General features: G+C 54.9%; 1 protein-coding gene across 7 annotated transcripts in view; it reads right to left on the bottom strand.

Moving 5' to 3' along the window:
* The window catches only part of Kif21b (kinesin family member 21B), a 46,487-nt gene extending 29,548 nt beyond the window's left edge, over positions 1–16,939 (bottom strand). For 6 of the 7 annotated variants that reach the window (XR_009228768.1, XR_009228771.1, XR_009228770.1 and 3 more), the window contains exons 1-6: positions 16,577–16,939; positions 3,457–3,679; positions 3,068–3,250; positions 718–867; positions 482–616; positions 28–195 (exon numbers count right to left, since the gene is read on the bottom strand). Coding sequence is in view for 3 of the 7 variants with exons in the window: in XM_046464438.2 (XP_046320394.1) it covers positions 28–195; positions 482–616; positions 718–867; positions 3,068–3,250; positions 3,457–3,679; positions 16,577–16,617 (900 nt within the window). In the remaining 4 variants the exon portion in view is untranslated. The remainder of the gene's footprint in view (positions 1–27; positions 196–481; positions 617–717; positions 868–3,067; positions 3,251–3,456; positions 3,680–16,576) is intronic. The other variant, XM_046464461.2, reaches the window with a different exon arrangement.
* Positions 16,940–17,139: the final 200 nt, after the last annotated feature.

Genomic DNA, 17,139 nt, shown 5'->3' with positions numbered 1-17,139 from the left:
CGGGGCTGGGGACCTCCATGTACCTACCAGGCCACAGTTGATGGAGATGCCCTCCTTGGCCCGCTCACCCGTGGCCCCTGTCCGCTTCAGCCTCTCGGAGCCAGCCAGGTCCACAAAGTGAAATTTGGCTGTGAGTGTCTCGTATTCGTTCGTAGGAGCTGTGCCCTCAGGAAGCCCTGTCACCGCCTCGTTCACCTGTAGCAGAAGAGAGCCTCTGACTTGCCAGCCCTCGCCCACCCTGAGACAGCAAACACAGGACGTTCACACGCCTGATTCTCATTCATTGCTCACAACTCGATATAGGTCTCATTACCCCACTGCATGGAAGGGGTCGCTGAAGCTCAAGAAAAAAAAAGAAAAATCGACAAGTGGCAGGGCAAGCCCCAACTCTGGTTTGCTAGCTTGGGTCCAGGGCTACTCGTGTTGTCCTCCCTCAACACCCCCATAGCAAGAAGCTCCTGGGCCCCAGAGGGCTCCTCACCAGGTCGGGCTGGGCACACACACGCATCTGGCACAGGTGGATGGTGAAGATGGCATGGGAGCGCGAGCTCTGTACATTCATCTGGGTGCTGGCCGTGGTACGGGACAAGGCGCCCTGCTTCAGGCACTGGATCAGCTGGGGACAGATGCAGAGGTGAGGCCTCAAGAGGCTGTGCTGCCAGCCTCTGGCCTTTCAGGATGTCCTGTGCCTGCCCTGTACCTCCCGTGGATGCTCACCTCCTCCTGGGAGTTGATGAGGCGAGACGTGACGCCTGTGGTATAGATGCCACCATTGGCATCCTCGTGGATCTTGATGTTGGACCTGCGGTGGCGAGCGTCAGGGTCACGAGTGCTATCAAACAGGTCAAGGATCTCCTCATTGTAGAGCTGTGCCAGGAGGGAACAGGGCTGGGTTCATATGGCACACAGCGCAGGGCCCCCAGGGGGCTTCTCCTGTTTCTAAACCACCTTTATTTTGCAGAAGTGGAAACTGAGGCTCTGGAAGTTAACTTATCTAACCCTGGTCCCTTTTGGGTTCTGAATTCTAGGATCTTTCTCCTGGACAGGGAAAGGAGGGCAGCTGGGCCCTGGGCAGACCTACCCTGAGGTTGTACACAGTTCCTCAACTTTGAGGAACCAGTATCCAGCAGCTCTCAGTCCCAGTAGGTAGCTAAGGACCTAAAGGGACAAAGGGATGTGGATCCTAGAGAGCAGACAAGGAAAACTTGACGTGACTTGGGCAGATCTTATTGCAATACTGGACTGGAAAAGAGGGGATGGGATGATTCCAGATGAGGGAAGGAGGAGGCAGAGCTCAGAGACCTCCAGGGGCCATTCCCTGATCCCCATGGTTCCTGGCGGTTGACATAATGACAACCTCCCAGGGGAGGGAGGAAGGTGGCGGCTATGTGCCTTGCCCTATGCTCAGGAGGGAAACAGATCATGGAGAAAGGGTGACTGGGGCCCAGCCTTCTGGGGAGCCTAATGTGGGGAGGTGGCCACCCATTTCAGATGGTAGCCCAGGAGATTCCTGTGATTGGAATCAGGAGCAAGGAAACTTCCACTGACAGGCTGGGGTGGTCAACAGGCAGGGAGCTAGGACTGGGAGCGGGAAAGGGATGGGGGAGAATCCAGTGGGGCAAGGGGGAGGGGGACTGCAGACCTCAGACATCTGAGGCACTGAGGGCCTTAAAGGGACAGAAATATCTCACAGGAAGGGGAAGAGGAAACAGAAGGAGAGATGGTAAAGAGGGGGCACTCTAGTGTCTGTCTGTATTGGGACAGACACACTGCATCATTTAACCCCTTGTGGTTCACCCCTTGGCATGGATCTTATAGAAAACAGCCTCCTTTTGTGGATCCCCATGGCAACGGGATGAAGAAAGGAAGGAAACAAAGAGATGTGAGAGAAAAGCTAATAGCGATACCCCAGCAGCAGGACACACATGCGTGCGTGTGCACACACACACACACATGTGCACACACACAGAGGCAGGCAGTTAATCAGAAACAAAGGTCTAGAAAAACAAATAAAAATTCCCAAGCCTAAAATATAGGGTCCCCCTAAGAAATCAGGAAAGCAGTAGCCATGTGTACCCAGGAGGGAGTAACTGTTCTGATGGGTAGGAGCTGGAGCATGGGAAAGTGTGGGCAGGGCTGAGGTCACATATTTCCCTCAAAGGACAACCAGAGTACAATCGCAACACCAGGGTTTTGGGGTGAGAGCCCAGGGTACCTCTAAAACCAGCAAACACCACAAGGTTGGGCTCCTTGGCTTGAGTATTTAAATGCTGAGGATCTGAGAGGCCCAACCACATGTCCCGGAGAAACCTGGTCAGGCTCTTGGTGGAAATCATTTCTGCCTTCCTAGAAACCCTTTGGGAGGGCCCGTTCACAGTAGGGAGTACCTACACCTGGGTTACTGATCTGGGGTTTAGCACAGCCCAAGTGTCAAGGAGCCTAGAGATCTCATCCTTCGCCCCAGAAAGTTCCTGGATACCACAGTTTCAGGCTGACATCCTCCCATTCACAGGCAGGGCTAGAGGCCAAGGAATTCTCTTCTAGGGACCATTTTGCCAGGAGACCCAAGAAGACTCAGAGCCAGGAAGCATCTCAGCCAGAAAGGGACAGGCAGGCCACTTGAAGGCGAAGGAGGGACCCAGTGAAGGCCAGAGGAAAGGCAGGAACCAAAGTTGTTACCATGCATAAGTAACATGCTTCCACGTCATCCTCGCCAACCCTAGGGAAGTAGACATCATCCCCATTTTGCAGATGAAGTTCAGAGCATGAAATGCACAAGGTCACATGGCTAAAAAGTGTCAGAGCTAGAATCAGACAGGGTTTGAGGAGATCTCATAGGTCACTGACTCCTTACCAAATGATGGAGGAAACCCTTCAAAGCGTCCCACTGATCCTCCTGTCCTTGCCTGGGGACTTCCAGCAGCAAGGAACTCATCAGCTGTAGATGCCCCTGTGACTCCCTAGGCTACTCGACTGCACTGGAGGAGGACCCAGCTTGGGCGGTTTTGTGGTCTACCAGGTCTTCCTCCTGCCTGTCCCTCCTGCCTACCCTGCGAGAACACAGTACCTCCAGGAACTGAGCGCTGACTTTGAATTCAGGCCCAGCCACACCCTTCTCCTGAGCCCGTCGCTTGCGTTCAGCGATGCCCCCGAAGAGGTGAGCTATGGCCCTTGGGATGATGCCCTGCTCCTCCTCTGACGTCACCGTGTCGAAGCCAGTGCCCATAGTGTACGTCTTCCCGGCCCCCGTCTGCATTGGCAAAGACAAGGAGAGTGTTACCCAGCACCCTCTGGAGGCACCAGCGTGGAAGTCCCTCACTGTTCCCAGCCCTCCTGCTCAGCCAAATCCTCAGACAACAGACAAAACCATGCAGTTGTCTCAACTGCTCTAAAGGTGGGGCTCAGATGAGGGGACACCAAAGTCGGGTGGCCACTATTGGGATGGAGGTGGCTTACCTGCCCATAGGCCAGCACTGTGGCATTGTAGCCCTCAAAGCAGCCCTCGATAAGCTTGTTCACACAGGTCGAATAGATCTGTTCTTGCCAAGTGTCCAAGTCAAAAACAAAGTCATAGGTGAAGGCCTTGTCCTTCCCCAGTAGGACCTGGGGTTCCCCCGGGGTTACAGACGTACAGATGTGACAGCCCTCAATCTTCTCCTTTGACAGCTGGGGCCGGATCCTGCCCAGGATAGAAAAGCCCTGGCTCAGGCCCTCCTCCCTCACATTACCTGCCAGGCTTCCCATCAGCACTGGGCAGAGAGGAAGGGAGGGGAGGAGCTAACCGAGGACGGCTTTGGTAACACAGTAATAAAAGAATCATACCCCCAGACAACTGCTGCTAACATTTATTGAGCACTCAGTGTATGCTAAATCTATCTTTAACATATTTTATATAAATTAATCCATGTATTCTTCACTATAAACCTGTGAGGTATCTATTATTTGCCTGATTTTACAGATGAGAAAATTGAGGGTAAGAAAGTTCAGATGACTTGTCCAAGGTTACATAACGGCAAGTGATGGGGCCAGCGCCAGATCTGTGTGGCATGAACCACAGATGTGGTGCATTCCTATAATTCCAGTGACACAGGAGGCCGAGGCAGGAGGATTATGAGTTTGAGGCCAGCTTCAGCAACATTAGCAAGATCCTCAGCAATTCAGTAGGACCCCATCTCCAAATAAAAAATAAAAAGGACTAGGGATGTAGTTCAGTGGTAAAGCACCCCTGGGATCAATCCCTAATTCTATCCCTCCCCACCAAAAAAGGAGGGGGAGGGGGAGAAAAAAAAGAAAAGAAAAAAGCACACAGTCCTGGCTGGACTGGGGACCTTGGAGATCAACCCCTTCCGAGCAAGAATACTCTGCTTCTGTGGAAGCAAAGCTCAGGGCCAGGACAGGGAACAGAGGGCCAAGCCTGGTTCTGGGTCACATTCCCCCAGGTCAGGGCCAAGTTCTGAAGGAGGCCAGACCCTCTGCCAAAGCCTGTGGGGGCTGCAGGGGTCCTCCAAACAAACAGCCCCCCTCCCAGATGCCAGAGCCTGGTGGACAGTTACCAGGTCTGGCTCCCTGCAGGAGCTGAAGGGCCAGACTAAGCAGAATGTGACATCTCAGGCCAAGTTAAACGTTTCCTGCAAAGGGCAGAAACCTCTAGAAAGTACAGCAGGCCAGCCACAGGGTAGGCCTATCTCTCAGACACTGGGAGGCCCCCTCATACAGAGGATAATAAGTGGCATCAGGACTGAGTGGGGAGCCAGTCATGGGCAGAACTGTCTCCATCAGTTACCCCTTCTTCCCTTTTCCAAGTAGCCATCACCATGACGAGATCCCCATGGCAACCATGCATGAGTCAGTGAGCATGCGTGTGAAGAGTCTGGCTGAAAGCATCCCCCAACACCCTAAAGTAAAGGGGGGTTTAGGCTCTAGTGCCCATGGGCTCACACAAGTCAGCCCTGTTGGCCAGGCACTCACAATGAGCTGCTTGTGAGGCTCCCTCTCCCCAAGCCAACATTTACCAAGAGAAGAAAAGAATGAGTGGGACCAGGCCAGCACCCACCCAGGGCCCAGAGGCGCCCAGCCACAGAGCCCAGGGCCTCCAAGCTATCCTTCTGTCCCTGTCCTGAGCCCAGCCCCCCTGGCACTGAACAGTTTCAGGTGAACACCTCACTGAACTGTAGGCCAGTGAGGTGTTCACCTGAAAATGTTACCTGCACTTGGCTTTAAGGGAGTGGACTGGGGAGGTGGGAAAATTCCTGGGGAGGGGGCAATTATTTTCCCCTGTTGTTTCCACATGCGGTGTCTGGGTTTTCTTTAGAAGTGTTTTCTCTGAGGTATGAACAGGTCCTCACGATGGGTAGCTCTCCCCAGAAAGGAATGGAAGCCCAAGGAAGTTGCTATCCTATCCAGTTTTCCTGGGCCAAGGTAAAGTGAGAAACTTGCTTCTCAGCCTCCTACCTGAATTGGTTTCTGAGTCTTCTGTTTTTGTTTTTATATCAGGGATTGACACCAGAGGCAATGAACCATGGAGCCACATCCCCACCCCTTTTGCTTTTTATTTTGAGACAGGGCCTCACTAAGTTGCTTAGGGCCTTGCTAAGTTGCTGAGGCTGCCCTTGAACTTGCGATCCTCCTGCCTCGGCCTCCTAAGCAGCTGGGATTACGGGCATGCACCACTGTGCCCGGTTCTTGCTCATCCTCTCTGGACCTGCAGACCAGAACCCCACCCCAAGAGACCTCAGGGTCAGCAAGATTCCTATCTCTACATAAATAATGGCAGCTCAAACACTGAGTTCTCACTGTATGCCAAGCAGCGTCTGCACACTGACACATACTAACTCATGACAACCCATTTATGGATGAGGAATCCGGGATGGTGTCCTCCAGTGTCACAGACAGTAACGAGCCAGTTTGAGCTCAGGCTGTCTGCATGCATGTCCCTGTGATGGTCCTGCACTACACTGTCTATAAGGACCGGGGCTCAGAGGGCCAAGGGAAAGTCTCATACGCAGACAGAGGGATAAGGCAGTGCACAGGCTACAGGCTAATAGACAGGACCTCAAACCTTGCTCTGTCCTGGGCCTGTGGGACCTAAGACCAGGGCATTTCCTCCCAGGATATTTGGATATTCCCAGGTGAAGCAAGGTTCTGGTCCAAGCAACCTCTGAGGACCCTCCAGCTGCGTGGGCAAGCATGAGCTCCTGAGGACACCCTCCCCACGTGGCTGCCTGCGATGGGATTTCTGGATCCAGTTCAAATACCATTTAATTACTGCAGGCAGATGGCAACACTGGCGATTGGAGCAAATCGAATCAGCATCCCTAGAGACAGTGGGAGCAGGCAAGGGGGAGCAGCAGCCCCGCTGTCAGAGCCCTTCAATGAGAGGGGCAGCCTCGCCTTCAGCAACTAGCCCCTAGACCACCCAGGGAGCCCACCTCCCAGGATGGAGAGAGTCAGCAGGAGAGCCATCTGGAGGGAGCATGCAGACAAGGGCACTCCAGGGTTTTAGGGTTCAAAAGTTGTAGGCTACATTATTGGTTCACCCTGAGACCCTTTGTTGGCCCAGCACATTCTGACATGGGGTTCTCTGTGGTTAGAGAGAGCAACAGAGCCCCATGCTGGCCCATTCTAAGCATGAGGTGCTTTATTAGGGCACAGGTGGGTGATCAGTGTCACCTAGAAAAACAGGTACCAGCTGGAAGAGAGAGGACATGGGCTCTGGATGAGTCACTATTCTAAAAGCAACTGACTAGGAGAGGGAGAGACTGACAGTCCCAGGAATGGGACTGAATGGGTAGCTATGGATGGAAGCAAAGGAGGATGACTTCCCGGATGCGTTCCCTGTGCTAGTTCAGGGCCAGGCAGCCCCCTCAGGTTACCTTACTTAAGTGATGCTTTTAGAAAAGAAAGAAGAGACTCAAAGTGGTTAAGCTGCATGCACAGTACACAGTGAAGCAGGGCATCAATCCTGGCTCGAGCTAACTACAAATGCCCTTGCACTTCTCTGAAGGCATCCTACCCAGAAAACTCTCAATCCCCAGATCACTAAAGAAATTTCCTCCCCAGTACCACCATCAGAGGCAGGAGTCCTACATGTTCATCCACACAGATGCCTTCCACGGCTCGCCATCCTGGGGCAGCATTCCTCACCACACCTGTCTCAGGGAGAATTCAAACCTGGAGGGCTGGTCCTTGTCCAGCCTCTGACCTCTTGTGGCATATGACTCTGGACTTCCGCCTGGGTTATCTAGAGATCTTCCCAGTTTTAACTTTCTAAGAACAGCATCACCCCAGCCCCCAGCAGCCTCTTCGCCTGGTCCCACTGTGAATGACATCATTTCTTTGGGTTGCTGTCTAGGTGGCAGTGACCCATCCTGCCCCAGAAAAGAGAGTTCCCCTTAAAGCAAGGTGGCAAGGATGGGAACCACTTAACCTTGGTGCATGGGGAGAAGTCAGGAGTGTCTCTGGGCTCTTCTGACCACACCATGGGCCCTAGGAGCTATGGACAGAGCCAGGACTAGGGTGAAGCATGTGCCTTAAGCACGAAATTTAAGCAGGCAAGGGAATCAGACAAACCCTCAGTGATCCAAATAAATTAAAACAAAAGACAGGAAAACCCCCAAAACCTCAAATTGGCAAACTATGGCCCTTGGGTCAGCTGCTTGTCTTTCTGTCCATCATGGTACGTGGCCCAAAGATCCTGGGACATTTCTGCCCAGGGCCGCCTGAATCCCACCCAGGGTCATCTCACCCCCAAGCCCCACCCCTCCCGCTTCCCCCTTCTGCAGATCCTGCCCTGCTCCGAAAGGCCCCGGAACCCCCCAGAACAGAGCCTGCCTATTTTGCCACTTGGCAACCCGCAGGCTGAGCGGCGGCGCGAGGAGAAAGGGCCCGGGGCTTTTCAGAGGCAGGATCTGGCACCGGCGGCGAGGGCGCAGAGCTTCCTCCGCTCACAATTGAGCAGGGGCTGGTGTGATGTGGGGGGCGGACCCCCGCCCCGGGGACTCGAGCCACCGCGGCGACGGACGCGCGGGCGGCTGGGAGCCCCCTCCTCCCGGGCCCGCCCCCAGCCGCTCGGTGCCGCCGCCCGCGGGGGACAAAGGCTGCGAGCCGCGGGCCGGGGCTGCGGGAAGAGCTGAGCTCAGCGGTTCCTCGGCTCTTTGAGGAGCCTGGAGGACAGGACAGAGGAGACAGGGAGGAGGCAGGCCGGGGCGGGTGGCTGCTGAGAGGCTGCCAAGGATGGAAAACTTCCTCTGCCGAGGTAACAACTGGGCACATCCGGGCACGTGCCTGGAGCCCCACACCCAGCCCCGCTGAGTGGGAGGGGGAGGATGGGGACTGCCAGCCTCACTTCCAACCCTCTCTAGTGACATCACGTGAAGTCGGCCAATCACCCCTCCCAGGAACTCCTCCCAGTGACCTTGGGCTCCCAGGAGTGAGTTTAGCTTCTTAGATGAAATCAGTCCCACCCATCAGTAGGGCTGCTCCCACGTTCCAACTGACCTGCCAACCAAATCTTATCCCGAGGCCCCCAAGGGCCCCGGGCTCTTTGCACTTGGCCTTATTTCTCATTGAGGAGAAGTAACAAGCTGTGACCTTAAGATATCTATGAACTGTTCCGGAATTCTAGAAGATTCTTACAAAGATAATGCATGGTCTGTGATTCCTGATGCATCTTCTCTGTACTATACCCACCATGGTCCTCAGGGAACAGGCCGCCTCTTGCTAGGTGCTATTTAGGATGCTGTTCGAAGTTAGGCCATCACCTACCATTTAGTTCTAAAGTTGGAATTTTTTGCCTCTAATTCTAATACAAATGAGGCAAAAACTTGGCTTAAGGTCACGGAGCTAATAAGAAAGAAGATCTTCTATGAAGATTACCTTCATTAGCCCTCAGTCCAGAAGATTCCATCCAGAGGAGAACCTGAGACACCTAGCATGCATGCAGTTCCCACCTGTGTGTAATTTGGACTTGAGGACTTCCAGGCGGAGGGACACTGTCTCCCTAGGCCTTACCTCACAGACTGTCAGAAGAAGAGAAACCTGAACTAGACTCATCTCTTAAATAACCAAAATAACCAACATGACTAGATCTTTCAAAAAAAGCTTCAGGGGGCTAAGAGCATATCTGCTCTTTGCTCCAACAGGATCCCTAATGCCTTCCTGGAATCCTGAAATGCAGCCCCCAGAGGCTAGTCAGTCTCTGGGCATGCAGCACCAAAGCCTGAGGGGAAAAGTAAAGTTGGCCCAGATTCTACTGCTTCCCTCCTCATGTCCAGTCCCAAATCAGCACACCTGGCTTCAACCAGGATGGCAGGGGCAGAGGGGCAGTCAAGTGTTGCATCCTCCATGGTGGAAATGTGTGTGTGTGTGTGTGTGTGTGTGTGTGTGTGTGTTTAGGGGCAGAGGTAGGAGAGGGACACAGAGAGGAACCCCATGATCTTTTTTTCCCCATGATCTTTCATTTGCTGGCACACCGGATCACTTTGCCATGTTGTAACCTGCCAGGGGCCAGCTCTTCCTCATCAGTGACAGGACAAGATCAAAGGGGAACTTAGCTACAGCAGGGGGGATTTAGATAAGCTAGCAAAAAGAACTTCCTGCCTGCAATGATTGTTAAACTGAACAGGGAAGCTTGGAGGAGTCTGGAGTCTTCTTCCAGCATCCTCTGCCTCCCAGGCCTCATCCCATAAGGACGATATCTACTATTTGTTGAAAACCTGGGTTCCCAGCTCATTGATGCACATGAAAGGAGGTACTGTGTCCTGACAACCCTAGGAAGCAAGGGATATGTTTAGGGAGGCTCAGAAGGTGAGATTTAACAACCGAGAGTCACACAATTTGTAATGGTGAAGATGAAATTCCAACCAATCCTACCCTTGCCCAATCTGGCTGCATCCCCCAAGCAACTCTGCACCAGGGCAGGAGAGAGGTTGGACTGAAGAAAACCAATCCCCTCAGAGAATCTCCCTGGCTGATGTCACCAACAGCTGCCAGCAGTGCCATGAGGGGCCTGTTGGGAAAGTATTTTCCCATTTTGTCATTAAGGAAGCTGCGGCCCGGGGGCCTGGGAAGCATGGAGCTTGCTTCCCTGCCAAAGCAAGGCAGCAGCACTCCTCGGCAGTAGAAAGAAAACGTCCCCACCCCCCTTTACTGAGCACCCTCTCCTCCTCCTCTTCCTCCTCCTCCTCCTCTCCCTGGCAGCCTGCCAGTTCTGGGGAAGGCGGCTGGAAGCAAAATCCCTGCTCTCTCTGGGGAGTCTGGCTCCGAGACACCAGGGGGGATTTAACTGACTGAGCCCAGACAAGGCACCTCCCCACAGAGGCCAGGCATCTATCAGTCAGGGCGGCAAGATCCACTTTGGGGTGCTGACCCTTTTAGCTGTATGGGAAAGTGGGGGCAGAGCCACCAGAGAGCCCTGTAACAGCCTGAGGGTCTTGTTGCCTTCCCCATAGAGCTTCCCTGGCCTCTCAGACTTGTCCCCAGCCCAGCCCTCCTGCAGCTGGCCTCAGGGAAAAGACTGGGGCTCGCACTGAACCCTCACAAGAAGGTTTTGTATAGTGGAGCCAAAGGACATGGGTTTATGAGGCCCTGGCGGGCCCAGTGAAAGGGGTCTGTCAATCCTTTCTGCCTGACTTTTGCCCCTGAACACTGTCTTGAGAGCATGGAGAGGTAACAATACTCAAAGAAAACCTACAGGAAGTGTTGGGGTGTCAACCCCACAAACAGGGTTCAGAACTCTCACCCCACCCCCTCCTCAGGGATGTGCTTGACCATCCTTTCAGTTCATCCCAGAGTCCTGGCCACGATCTCCTGAATCATGCTGGGGAAAGGCTGGCAAACGGGAGGGGTGTATGGTATGAGGCATCTGAGGAGGGTCTCCCTGCCCTTCACCCTCTAGGCCATCAGCAGTACTCCCCAGAGAGGCTGAAACCAGGCACTGGGGAGGACATAGGAAAAGACAGGATGTGGTGTCAGCAGCAGGGAGTGGGATGCAGAGGCTGAGAGAAAGGGCCAGTCCCTCTCCTGAGCTGCATGTACCCCCAGCCCGCCCTGTGCTGGCAGGCTGGCTGCACAGACCCGGCTGTGAGAGCACCAGGAGCTTCCTGAGCCATGGACTGACTCCTCTGGCTCTGGGGCCTGGGAAGGGCAAGCCTAGCTCAGGGAAGTGCCACTCAGCTGTGCTCTTGCAGACCCACCCCCACCATGGGGCATCTGGCAGGGGTTTCCCATGACCTCCTGGGAGACAGGAGATGCTGCAGTTTGGCTTAGCCCAGAGCCCAGAGCTGTGATGACATCTGCATCTGGTGGGGGACAGCTCAGTGGGGACTGGACCCTGGGGACGCTCCCCTGCTGAGGAATGCAGAGCAACAGGCGGCTGGCTGGCTGGCTGGCTGGCTGTGGAGGGCTGGCTGTGGAGGGCTAGCTGTGGAGGGCAGGAGCCACGCTGGCCCTGGCCCTGCCCCCACTGCCAGCCTGCGCAATAGGTTCTCTAGGTGCACCTTCATTCCGCCTAGGTCAGCCCAGCCCAGCCTGTGAAAGGACTGACAGGCAGCTTCCACTACCAGCTATGATAGTGGCCTGCCACCGAGAAGACAGAGGTACAGGGACTTAAGCATCTGGGGACAGGAACCATGGCATGCCCACTTTTCCATGCTTCAGAGCAGCTGGAGGTAAAAGGGGGAGTCCTCCAGAGAACACTGCAGTCCACACTGCTGCCAGCCTGGGGCTTCACTGTCCCCGCCCCAGTCTCCCCTCTCCCTCCATAGGATGGGGGGTGTGGATCTGTCTTAGCCCTGCTCCTTCCCTGGAAGTGCTCCCTCCAGCTGTTCTAAGCGGGGGTAGGAGGACTCTGCTTTCCTCCTTAATGCCCTCAATTGCAAGACTGTCCAGAGGGTAAAATGAAAGGCCATGAGGCCCAGGAAGCCTGGGGTTCTAACCTTTGGCTGAGGGAGGAGGGGTGGCAGCAGGAGAAGACTTGGAAGCCCCAGAACCTCCTCCTCTAGAGAGTGCCAAGAGAATGGAGAGGCAGGAACTCCCCCAAACCAAAAGGAAACCACAAGGATTTAGGAACTAGGGCCACGGTGGGGATGGGCAGCCCTATGCCAAGTAACCCGGTAAGGCAAATCCCTTGCCACACAGCTGCACAGCGCTGTGCGCTTCTCCCACATTCTCCTCCAGGGCAACTGTGTACAGAAGTAAAGCATTTGAAGAAACCGAAGCAGAGACCAGAACACTTAGCCAATTAGCAGCTGGACTGGAGGTGGCTTAGAGCAGTCTGAGGAGCCACGTGCTTGCAAAGAGGAGTGCTCTGGGTTCAGATCCAGCCTCCTGCATCTGCTGCTGTGTTCACTTGTCTATAAAAGGAGAGTAGCCTCAGTTTCTTGGTGGGTGTAATAGGATAATGCAGGCACAGTGCCTGGCACAAAGTAAGTGTTCAACAAATCATAGTGCTAAGCCACTTCCTAGTTCACTCTCCTTTCTACCACAGCAGGCTTTCTGCTCTGAATAAATAAATAGGTGGAGTCACTTTGAATCACTTTACCCAATAATTCACTGCGGCTTAAAATTAGGGAGATACTTCTTAGGTATACTTAAATTAGGGCTTATTTTTAAACATTTTATTCATACTTGACTCTGAAGGTATCTACCTGTATTTTGTTCCCTCCAAGAATTAAATGCCTTCTACTTCATTCAAACCTCTGCTCTGCATAAATGAAAAAATCAGAACAAACCAGGTGTCCCCATTCCCCAGTGAGTAAAACTGAGGCCCAGAAGGACAATCAGGAAAGGGGACCCATGACCCGTTTAGCAGATACATTGCATTAGTCCAGCCCTGCCCTTTGCTCCCGGAGCTGTAAGAGTAAGGGTGTCAGGCATGTGTCACCTCAGTTACCTCCCAGCCCCAGCCCCAGCCCCACCCTTAGGTTTACAAAAGCTGAGAACCAATCAAGCATGCTGGCTGGGTGGTGGAGGAGGGGAGGTTTCCGGGGCTTGTGGCTACTACACTCCACTTCCTTGTGATGATGTAAGCCCTGTCAATGCAGCAGGAGGCCACCACCAGGACTCTCAGGTCTCCACACAACCCTCAGAGCTCCTGCCAAGGCCTCAGTTTCTGCAAACTGGAAAGCATGAGATGCAGTTGGCTCTGAATGGCTTTGGGACCCTGAAGGCACCCACATGCCCACCCCCATAGTTCAGTCTTCTTCATTCTCCCAATCCCACAATGCTCTTGATTGAAAATTTAGATAGCTATGGACCAAGATTTCAGACTAGTCTGGAACTAGGGAAATAATTGCAGCTAGAGAACCCCAATGGGAGAAGACAGGGGTCCACTCTAACACTGTCCCTTGGGTCCCCAGCTGGGGCTCCCCTCAATTCCCTTGCTACCCTGTTCAACCCTGTATTCTCAACGGATGGATGTGGGACTGGCCAAGGCACCTCCCCCTCCCCTGCAGACTAAAGGAAGGAAGTTTAGGGAAGCTAGGCAGAGATAAGCGGGAGGGGGTTAGGCAACGCAACACTAAGGGCTCCCCTCATGGTGGGGGCTCAGAGCTGGGGGCTTGAAAGGGTCTTAAATAAACTCACCATGTGACTTGGCTTCCTTCCCCAATTTCGACTTTGCCAACTTGCATCTCTTAACATTTGTCAGGCCTGTATTTCTGCAGCTGGCCCCGGGTTACAGCTCAGCCTCACCTCTCTCTAGCTGTGCTACATGTCCTCCTCCCCCACCCCCAGGTAAAGGCCAGTTCTAGCCCAGCCCAGGAAGCTGAGAGTCCTTACAGTACAAGGGGATTAATGGATAAAGGGATCAGAGGGCAGGCCTGAGGGGACTGTTCTGGGATCTCTTGGTAAAGAACTGACTAGCCCCAGTTCAGGAGCAGATGGGCCTGACTCCACCTAGCTGGGGAGGCAATGGGGTGGGGCTTTGAGGGCCTACATACACCTGGACATTTTCCCCTAATCCTGAAGCCCCAGGTCCTGCAAATTTCCTCGGGTTTTTCCGGAGCCCAGGCCTTCCCAGCAGCACTTTGCAGATGGCCAGCTTTGATCCTCATCCCAGATTAGAGCCCAAGAGGCCAGGGCCTGGAACTTCACCTAGTGGAACAGCCTGGGCCTCTCTTCCTAAGCACACACATCAGCCCAAGTCTGTCTCAATCCTGGCTCCCTGTCCCAAGAGCTGGACTCCAGGGTTCATCACAAGTTAATCTCATGGGAGTTCAGAAAGGCTTCAGTTAGGGACAAAGGACTTCCAGGAAGTCAAAAAGATAGCTGAACCTGGCAGGAGGTAGTAAGCCCTGGGGAAGCAGTAGGTATAGGCAATTCCAAATCCTTGGCCCTTCTCATAAGTGCTCTACTTGACTGCAGCCCCACACCCAATCCTTTAGGTGGCACGAGTGGTTTCTGGGGGCAGGAGATAGGACATCCAAAACAAGGAGAACTCCCCCTATGGCTCGTTACTGGCACCATCTGCTCCCCCTCCCAGCCCAGCCTTGGCCCAGTCCTACCCTCAGTTCTCTGATTAGAAACTGGGTTCTGTCCAGGCATTGTCTGCCTTCCACGGCCGGCTGCCCATTGAGGTCTGGCGTGTGCCGGGCTGGGCGCTCAAGCTGAGCTGGAGAGCTAGAGCCGATGGCAGAGAGGAGTGGGCGGGGCCCTTACCTTCCTGCAGCCCCTGAAAGCCCCGGCTCTTTTGATGCAGGGTTCCTTCCAGATCAGCCACTCAAGGCAAGGTATGGGGACCTCACTTAGGACCATCTGACTGGGAAGATCACCCTAAAGCACTGGGTGCAGAGAGCAGGCACAATCCTTTCTCTGTGGACAGGGCCCCAGGATTATTCTGGTAATGTGAAGGGAGCACTGGCTTCTCACCCTTGACATAATGTGCTGTCCCCTAAGGCTCCCCCCCACCCCCTGGGAAGCCCCTCATCTTACCATGTCCCAGCCCAGGCTGGGGACCCTGAACAGATGTGGAGGGCCTTTGTTTGACTCTCTCCTGCAAGATGGAGTCTAAAGGAAAGCCCCCCTGGAAGGGGCACCCCAAGCTCCTTTCTTCCCAGCCCTGGTTCACACTGGATGGGGGTTGCAGCTTCATTTCCCTTTTATGGCGCTGGACTCTCCCCATCTGCAGCAGATGCCATATTTACATTTCTCACTCCCACTCCCCACCCGTGCACCTCCCTCTCTCGACCTCCAAGGGCTCCTGCTGCAATGTCAGCCCCAGCGACAGCCTGGCCCCGCCCCAGTCAGCCCACCAGGCACCTGCAGGGCTCCTCTTTGTCTCAGGCTGCTCGGAGCCAGGAAGGCTGTACTCAAGTGATGCTCTGAATGCTTCCTGGGGTACAGGGTGCAGGGCCTTAATCTCCCTCCCTCAGCCTCAGATCTGGAATCAGCCTCAATGCCTCCTCTCTAGGATGCAGAGGACTGTCCAGGTGGCTAGGGGCATCTGCCCTGGGACAGGAAGTGGGGCCTTCATCCATTATCATTTCTGGCCCTGTCTAAAAGCAACTTCCCAGTACCCCTGGAATCTGGGTCATCTCTGACCCAGGGGATCTGGAGACTGTCTCAGGGACCCACCATAGACCCTCCACTCCCCCTATCATACAAAGCTGTGCAAAGCCTCTCTACATCCCTGCCTTGGTGAAGTCCCAGATTGGTACTCTCCTAATACACCCTCTCAAAGAGAAAACCCCCAAATAAAAACAGGGAGAGGCAGTGTGGTGTAAAGCATCTCCACCCAGCACAAAGAACACAGATGGTTCAACTTTGCAGTATTTCCTGTCCCTGTACCTCTGTGTGCCCCTCCCAACAGAACCTACCCAGCCATGCCCTCTCTAGCCTAATTTCTGTCAGATCACTTCACATCTGAGAGCTGTCAGGAATGGAACCCCCAGAAAAATCTACCCAACCCTTCCCTGTTCAATTTCACCTGAGTGCCGGAGGATGGGCCAGTGTCACACCCTCCTGTCCTCTCAAAGGTAGCCTCTCAAATATACCTAATCCCCCCTCCTCTCACCCCATCTCCTTTTGGGGCAGGCCCTGCAGGATTCTTTCCATTGACTCTCCACGTTAGGCCAAAGCACCATTCCAGCCCTTCTGTGGTCTTAGAACCCATCTCTGCAGAACGAGCTCCAGGAGGGTGTGCTGCCTTGACTAGCCTGACCGAGCACAGAACTAGCTTACTGGGGTAGATGAGGGCGAAAAAAATTTCCGATATCCCGCTATGAGACAGCAGCCTCGTGGGGAGGCGAAGAGGAAACGCACAGACGCCCGGCCTGGGCCAGGGCTGGGTGTGAAATACCGGATTTCCTTGTTTATTCGATATTCTGATCATTAAGGGCTCCCAAGAGGGGCCCGAAATTAACCACCCAAACAAAGCCACCTTCCAGCAGTCCGCCGGGCCGCCGCTCCCCTGCGGCAGCGGGGCCAGCGCGCGGCGCCCTTCAGCCCGGCCCACGCCGGCCCCTCCTCCGGGAGTGCGGGCTCCAGCTCCAGCGATGTCCGTGCCCCCGGCTCCAAGCCCACCCGAGACAAAGCCCGAGCCCCGCCGCTCACGCTCCTTTTTCCCGCTGTCGGTCCCTACCTGACCGCCACCTTGACGCAGCAGTCCCCTTGGCCAGCCATGGTCTTCTGACGCTAGGGTCTGGGCGTGGATCAAGGGCGGGGGTCCGGGGGCCACTGCCCAAGGCAGTGGCTGCGGCTGCCGGAGGCGGGAGCGCGGGCACTGCTGGCGAAGGCTGTCGCCGAGGCTGGAGGTGTCATGCTCGCGGGAGACAGGCAGAGGGGCTTACCCACTGCCGGCCCCCCGGGGTCGATCCAGCACACCTCTTGGAGCCATCGGGCGGCGGCGCGTAGCTAGCTGACAGCCGGCAGCGCGACCCACTGCTCCCCACTGCGCGACACACGCGCTCACACACCTCCCACCCCGGCCACCACCTCCCGCCGCAGCGCGAACAAAGGGGGCGGGGGCCGACCCGGTCCAGGACCCGCCCCCAAGCCCTGCAGAGCCGCGCCGGGCCCCGCCCCACCCTGCAGCCACCAATCGAAGGCCCGAAAGAGCAATAGGGGCGGGACTTGAGCCTTTAAAGGGATCTCTTGGCTCGGGTCCACCGGGTTGCTGGGGGCGGGAAGAATTGGGGGTAGTTG

The sequence above is a fragment of the Marmota monax genome, unplaced genomic scaffold (genome assembly GCF_021218885.2).
Source record: "Marmota monax isolate L192 unplaced genomic scaffold, Marmota_monax_Labrador192_F-V1.1 WCK01_AAM20220418_F8-fsc00099, whole genome shotgun sequence".
NCBI classification, from domain to species: Eukaryota; Metazoa; Chordata; class Mammalia; order Rodentia; family Sciuridae; genus Marmota; species Marmota monax.
This window is presented reverse-complemented; position numbering and strand designations above follow the sequence as displayed.